Raw genomic sequence first — 7253 nt, forward strand, 5'->3', positions numbered from 1 at the left:
GATGCCCCACCGCTTGGAGCTGAGCCCATCCCTGCTGAGTTGAGCCCATTCCCCTGCAGTGCCATCGCTCGGCTGTGATCCAGCTACCTACCATTTCGGCCAGGGCAGAGATGACTTTCCCCAGCGTGGTCAAGGACTTGTTGATGTTTGCTCCTTCCTGGTGGAGAGAGGAAAAGCCCAGATGCTCAGGCCCCATTTCAGAGCGGCACTAAAGCCCAGCGCACCAGGAAGATGGGGAGTCCCAGTATGGGGTGGGCAAAAAGCAGCTGGTCTTACTGGATAACCAATACCTCCCAGCTGGGACTCATGGACCCAGGTGGAACTGGCACTGGGCAGCTTTCAGACAAAACCCTATCAAGGATTTTGGCAACGTAGTGGGCAAGGAACCAGGCAAGGAAAGAAGATGTCACAGCTGGGGACGAGGGGACAGGACACGGTGTCAGCAGAAGGGAACCTCATGCCACCTCTCACCTTTAGTCTTGTGCCCTTCGCACCGGTGGAGTCGGCTCGCTCGCTCCCTGCCAGGTCCACCAAGCTGATTTTGCTGACCTGCAGGCAGAGATGAGGCTGTCAGCCCCAGTCGGCACAGCAAACTGGGTCCCAGCACGTAGCAGAGGAGGGAACAAAGACTTCTTGCAAAGTGATACTGCTCTGAAGGCAGAGGTGGGCTCCGCGGGGTCGCCTTGCCAGGATTTGGCCAGGAGCAGGGCTAACATCCTTGCAGGCAGGGCTGGAGGGCACCAGCTGCCAAATATCCTGTCCAAGGGCCAGTCCCTCAAGAGACCGTGAGCCCAGCGTGTGCCTGGGTCTTATCTCCATCCTGTTTCAACCCTCCATCAGACTGTACCATCCCATCACAAATGGTGTTGATAGCACGCAAAGCCCTTCCCGGGCCCATGCGGGTTCCCCCAGGTCCCCCGGGCTCTGGTCTCACCTTCTCAGTGGTGATGTCTGTCTCGGCATCGTGCCGCTTCTGTGTGAAGATGATGTTGAACACGGCGTGGGAGCGGCTGCTGGTCTCATTCATGTTGGTGGCAGCCACCGTGCTGCAGGGAGAGGAGGACAGGGAGGTATGACACCCTGCAGGGGACACTGGAGCGGCTGGCACTGGGGCCAGGGCTCATTTCAGGACAGGGTACGTGATGGGAAGGCAAGTCTGGAGGACAGGAGAGGACTCTGGGAGGAGATGTACAAAAGTCCAGGCTTCCTCCTGCTGCCTCCAGCTTGTTTTGAGAGCAGGAAGGAGGTAAGGTGAAAATAAGTGGGAGGTACCCAGCGCTCAGACAGGAGGGGACTGCCACCTCCAGAGCAGCCAGACAGGCAAAGCAAGGAAGTTAAGCAGGACTTCCTGGAGATGTCTGCAAGCTCTCCAAATCCTGGCTATCTCCTGCTCCCCCAACTCACCGGGCCTTGTTCCCAGAGTCCATGAGGTCCTGGATGTCATTGTAGGAGGTCACGGCCAGCTTGGAAAGGTCCTCAACATATGGACCCATAAGGGGATGCTCCCTCACCCGCAGGTTCCCCTTGTTCTTGGGGTTCAAGAGGTCCCTCACACGCTCGCAGTATATCTCCATGTAGCTCACCTAAAGCAGAGGGCACAAGAAGGGCTAGTGGCCAGCAGGGTGTGGACAGGCAGCACGTAGGCAAAATCAGGCCCTGCCCACCCATCCCACCCCACCCACAGGGATGGGACCCCCCAAAGAGAGGTCTGCACACCAGCATGGCTTGCAGAGCCAGGCGGGAGCCTGGAGCCGCACTAGGCAGGCAATGAGGTGCCTACCTCCACGGAGTAGGACATGTTGTCGTTCGTCGTGTCATTGATGCGGGAGAAGAGGTCCTCGCACAGCTGTGGAGAGAAGAGCCAGAAGGATGCTCCTGCCTGGGATGCCCAGGTCACAGGGATTTCTACCTTCTCACCCCAAAAAAATGAGCACCTGAGTGCTGGGATGGCTCCTGGGGAGCTGGCAGTACACCGCCCACACTGATATAGATGGCTCAGCATCCCCAGAAACCCCCTGGTGCCCTGCTGGGCCAGCACACAGCAGCTCTCAGCAACCACAGCCAGTGGGGGCTCGGCACTTCCACTACCGCTACTCACAAACACCAGCTTCGTGTGGCCAGGCTGGAATTCGTCCCGTTTCAGAGGAGTCTGGCATGACCCTCCTTGTCCCCCCACCCTCTGGCAGAGCCGTGCCAGCTCGCTGGAGCAGCAGGGCTGTGGTAGACATTGGCAAAGCCTGGCCCCGCTCCCACCTTGCTCCCCTCTTCCCTCCGCGCTCCACTTTTCCTTTGGGCATCCTGCTGGGACCAGGGAACAAGGCAGCTTTTCACCAGGTGGTACCTGCGGGATGATGCCTTGCTGGTCCTTCTCCTGTTTCCCCATCATGGTGTAGGATTTTCCAGCACCCGTCTGCCCATAAGCGAAGATGCAGACGTTATAGCCTTCGAAGGCATGTTGCAACATTTCCTCGCCAATGTCTCGGTACACTTGCTTCTGAGATGCATAGTTGATGTCTGCAGGCTGCATAGAGGAGGGAGACATGGAGAAATTTTGCAAAGAGGTTCTCCTGCCTCTCCCAGCCCAGCCCAGCGCTCCAGGCGGGCTCAGGCCCCCTGCTTCTTACCGTGGTGTGGGACCAGTAGGAATAGTCAAAGCTGAAGCTTTTTGGTGTCTCTTTAGGCTGCTTTGGGTTCAGAATAGCTAGGGGAAACAGACGGGAACACAAGGTCAGCCAGCCGCCTGTGGTATCCCCATCACCCACATCCCAATTGTGAGGGGAGAAGGGTGATGGGGTTCAGTCCAAAATGGTCCTGGAAAGCAGGACCAGCACCCTACAGCTCTGCAGGTGGGTCCAGAGTCCCCAGACCCCAACAGAGCCAGCAGAGGAGGCAGGTGCCACAGCCCAGCAGAGCCTGCAGCAGCCCAGGGAGCAGGGCAGAGCCTTGCCCAAAACATCCTGCTGGGCACAGCGTGGGGGAAGCAGCTCCTTCCCTCCGGCTCCTTCCTGCTCCGGCACCTGCCGTGGCAGCTTGGCACCAGCACGGGAGAGGCACAGCCTTCCCCCATCCCTCAGCTGGGAGGCCGTGCCCAAAGCGGCACACGTTGGTGCTGCGGGTGAGAGCAGCTGCAGCCCCATCGGGCCTCCCCCAGGCCCCTTCCAGCTCCTGCCTCTCCTCCCCAGAGGAGGGTGATTAATGCCTCATGTTACACTGCCAGAGGAAACAAGAGCCTGCTTTTTCCCATCCCCTGGTGAAAAGGACGTTGCCATGGAAATTGCAGACTGCATCGCTTCTCTTCCTTGCTCACCGCTTCCCCTCACCCCCTGTAGAGCATTTACGACGGGTTTTTTCCTGAAATAACAGATGCCTCAGAAGAAACCCAAACCAGCATGGTAATCACGAGATCCAGCCATCAGCTATGTTAGGCAACATTGAAATGCCCTTGCAGGCTGGCGCAGCACAGCTCCCCTGCCCACAGCCCCCAGCTGCTCCCTGCCGCTGCCGGGGGCGAGCAGGTCGCGCAGCGCTGGGGCCAACGGAGCCCCCTCCATCGCAGCCCCAACCTGCCCTGCCCCAGGGCTGCTGCTTGGCCAAGGCTCACGCCCACTCAGGATTCAAGCTGGGACCTTCCCAAGCAGCCCCAGGCATGGCACAGCCCGCTCCCCGCGGGCTCGAATGTGCCAGCGCATGGCACGATGAATATGGATGCTTTCTGCTCCAAATTCCTTCTGCATTGCCACAATGGATTCTCCCTCAGGAGGGACCTGCCACTTCTGTGCTGAGACCCGTCCATCCCTGCCGGCAAAGGCAGCGAGGCAGCATACGAAGGGTGGGAAGGGGTGTCAGGATCCAGCCTTGACCACGAAACAGCAGCATGGTGCTGCTCAGATGCTCAGAGAGGGGCTGGGCGCTGGCTCCGTGCCTGCTCGCCTGCCCGCTGGAGGCAGCGTGACTCAGGTGCTCCGGATGCCTCCTGCATCCCAGGCAGACTAATTACCAAAGCCAGAGCTGCGCTCTCAGGAGAAAGGGCTGGGAAGTGACATCTCTGCAGCAACTGCCCATCCCACAGATGCAAATGGGAACACGGAGGTCCGAAAGGGCACCAGGCCTTTCTGGGCAGCTCAGGCAGCCATGGGGGATCCCCCCTGCCCGTGCCTGGCTGGTGTGTCGAGGGCATGTGAGCAGCCATGGCAGGGAAGCAGGCACAGAGACCATGTGAGAAATCAGGTGGAACTTCTCCGATGGCTCCTGGCATTCACTTGGCAGCTCTGCCACGCCATCCACCGCCCCCAGCCCTCACCTCGGGTGTGTCTCTGCCCTGCAGAGGTGGCCCTTGCTGCAGCAAACTGGAGCATCGCCCCCCTAAAAATGAGTCCAGCAGGGGTAAAAGCAGAAGCAAGCAGGATGGGGCTGCACAAGGCAGCTGTTCTGCGTCCAAGTGCCAGCCCATGCCGGGCACAGGGCGGAGGAGCAGCCAGGGATGGCGCCGAGCAGCTCCGGTCATCCCAGCTGCAGTCGACCAGCTGGCCCAGGCGGCCAGAGACTGGGACACGGGGGAGAAGGGTGCACACTGAGAGCAGCGGACCTGCCATCCCTGAGCTGAAACACCCTCCCCGTGCCCCTTTCATTCCCATTTATTTACTCCCACATGGCTGGCTGCCACTGGTGGGTCTTTTTCTCTCCTGTGACCAGGCATCCCAGAGCTTTTGCAAAGCCGCTGTGAAAGATTCATGCTGCAACCAAAGAGGATTAAAAAAGCAGGGGGGTGTAGGGGGAAGACAGACATACAGACAAGAGGGCGAGGAGGAAAACATCTGGAGATGACCCTTGTCTTTGCCCTGAAGAGCCAGTGGCACGGCAGAGCATAGCAAGTGGGCAAGCACCAAGCAGGATGAAACCCAAGACCCACAGGAGAGAAAATAATCGCTGTATTTTAAGGCCTGCAGAGGCACGGCTCCGGCTGGAGAATACTAATGGCCTTGTGGGATGAAAGCCGGGGTCCCTTCCTCGCTGTCCTGGTGGGAGCTGGCAGGAGAGGGGCTGGGGGTGTTGGTGCCCGGGCTGGTCCCCACGGAGCGGGGACATCAGGGAAACGAAGCGGCAGTGTTGGCAGGCGGCCGTGGTGCAGCGAGCCAAGGGGGCAGTGGCTGCAAGTCTGGGGGAAAAGGACAGCAGAGAAGGGCTGACCCCCTCCTGCCCGGGCCCCCACTGCCCACCACGGGGCTTAATGAATTAGGCAGAACAACCTGCCCCAGCCCAGTATGTGCAGGGTTCTCTGCAAATAATCCCAGGAAGGGGGAAACTTGCTCTCACCCCCCCAACACATTTATTTTTGGCTTCTATGCAAGGAGCCAGGAGGCCAAGACAGTCCTGCTCTGAGGAGCGGGGAGGGGAGCGCAGCCAGCACTACCAGCATCCTCCTGCCTCCCTCAGCTGGCATGAGAAGCAGGAACAAGAGTCCCCCCGCACCTGCCCCCCAGCCAGGGGGATTAGCCGAGGGCTTGTCCATTCGTAGAGAAAAACCTCGCCGTCAGCAAAAGGCTGGCCAGGGCGCTGCCCCTGCCCACAGCCCTGCCAGCCCTCCCCAGCACGGGCAGGGGACAAGGGGCCTGGGGCAGGGCCTGGAGGCGGGATGGTCCGAGCAAACATGGCTATAGTGGAGGTGGGGGATGCCCGATGCTCTTGACTTGGGCCTGGAGCGTGGCAGGTCCCCTCCAGCCATCGAGGCCAGAAGAGAAGGTTCCCCTGGCAGCACCCAGTCCCAGGCACGCGTGTAGGTCCTGCTGGGCCAGAAAGGCTCCCTCACCGTCAGGGGAGCATCCCCGTGCACCCGGGCAGGGGGAGCCCCCCAGGACACCGGAGGCTGGCAGATGCTGCCCCACCGACCCCCCTTCCATTCCTGCTCCCCTGGCCTAGGATGTGCGGGGGACCTGGCGGGGTCGCGGAGCCGCCCTGCAGCCTCGGGCGCCCTCCTCCCACTCCCTCCCACCGGGCTGTCGTGGCGGCCTGGCAGAGCGCCGCGGGGGCGGCTGGCGCCGCTGCTTCACCCACCGCCACTGGTGGCGCAGGAAGCCCCGAGGAGGCAGGCAGGGAGGGAGTTATTTTAGATGTCGTCCCATCTGGAGGCTTCCAGAGCCAAAAAGGAAGGCTTCAGCTGCCTTTCCCACTCCGTACTTCTAGTAGCCGTTATTTTAGGAGAGGCGAATGCTTGATGGGCTCAGACGGGGCAGGAAGCCCCAAGCCCCCATGCTACATCCCCCCCTCCCCAAGCACGCCATTCCCTCAGCAAATCCCACTCCTGCCTCTCCATCCCGACATCGTAGTGGCTCCAAGCCCCACAGAAACCGGGATGGGTCCCTGCGCGGTTACCTGGCCAGGCGGTGCTGCCAGGAGCCACTCGCTGGCCAGTGCACGGCTCCCACGCCTGGGCAGGCGACCACAGGTCGGGCGCCCTCGGCTCCACACCCACGTACCAGCATTTCCAGGCTCTCCTGATACTTCCTCCCCATCCCCAGGGGACGCTGCCCAAGGGCTCGGTGTCACATAGATCCCGCTGCTGCCGTTTCAGCAGTGGGGCTGCATTTCCCTGTAGGAAAGGCGACATCTCCCCCAGATTCCCTCCTCCAGCCCACGCCAGGTGCTACGGGCTTCTGCACCAGAGATCCTGGCAGCCTCGTGCTCGCTGCCGCAGCCAGACAACGTGCGCTCCTCCCCGGGCAGCACCCAAAGCCTTCCCGAGCCCCCCTGCTCCTGACAGCGGCACTCACTGGTGGTGCTCCCCGACATCTGGATAATGCATTTAGATTCCCGGCTCATCTCCCGGGAGTTGAAGGGCCGGACGCGCACCGCCACCTTCACGGATGCTCCCGCCATCGCGCCGGCCAGAGGTGGGTCCTGCTAGCGGGGAGCAGCGGCTGTCCTGCAAGGAGGGAAGAAAACGGGGTTAGGAAAGCTTGTGTCCCAATCCCCATCTCACAGCTATGCCGGAAAAATGAACAGAAAGCCTGTGCAGTGAAACCTCCTGGGAAGACCTTTGCCCAAAAAGTTGACGTTTTGTTTCTTTCCCCAATCTGCCCACATTTTGCCTGTCTTGCCTCCCCCTTGTATCTTGGGTCAGAATCCCCTGCTTGGTCCCAGGGACATTCCTGCCCCTACCCCAGGGAAGCACCCAGAGCCTCCGTCACCCTGCAGCATCACTCGGTGGGCACCCACAGCAGGGCACAGGGCCACGCAGGCACCGTAACAGCATCAGC

At 60.9% G+C, this 7253-nt stretch overlaps 1 protein-coding gene across 18 annotated transcripts in view; it reads right to left on the reverse strand.

Moving 5' to 3' along the window:
• Positions 1-6873, reverse strand: part of KIF1A (kinesin family member 1A) — a 32598-nt gene extending 25725 nt beyond the window's left edge. For all 18 annotated transcript variants that reach the window (XM_065639647.1, XM_065639646.1, XM_065639644.1 and 15 more), the window contains exons 1-8: positions 6768-6873; positions 2625-2701; positions 2342-2521; positions 1781-1846; positions 1405-1583; positions 935-1046; positions 472-549; positions 92-157 (exon numbers count right to left, since the gene is read on the reverse strand). In XM_065639647.1, coding sequence (XP_065495719.1) covers positions 92-157; positions 472-549; positions 935-1046; positions 1405-1583; positions 1781-1846; positions 2342-2521; positions 2625-2701; positions 6768-6873 — 864 coding nt within the window. The remainder of the gene's footprint in view (positions 1-91; positions 158-471; positions 550-934; positions 1047-1404; positions 1584-1780; positions 1847-2341; positions 2522-2624; positions 2702-6767) is intronic.
• Positions 6874-7253: the final 380 nt, after the last annotated feature.

The sequence above is a fragment of the Caloenas nicobarica genome, chromosome 8 (assembly GCF_036013445.1).
Source record: "Caloenas nicobarica isolate bCalNic1 chromosome 8, bCalNic1.hap1, whole genome shotgun sequence".
NCBI classification, from domain to species: domain Eukaryota; kingdom Metazoa; phylum Chordata; class Aves; order Columbiformes; family Columbidae; genus Caloenas; species Caloenas nicobarica.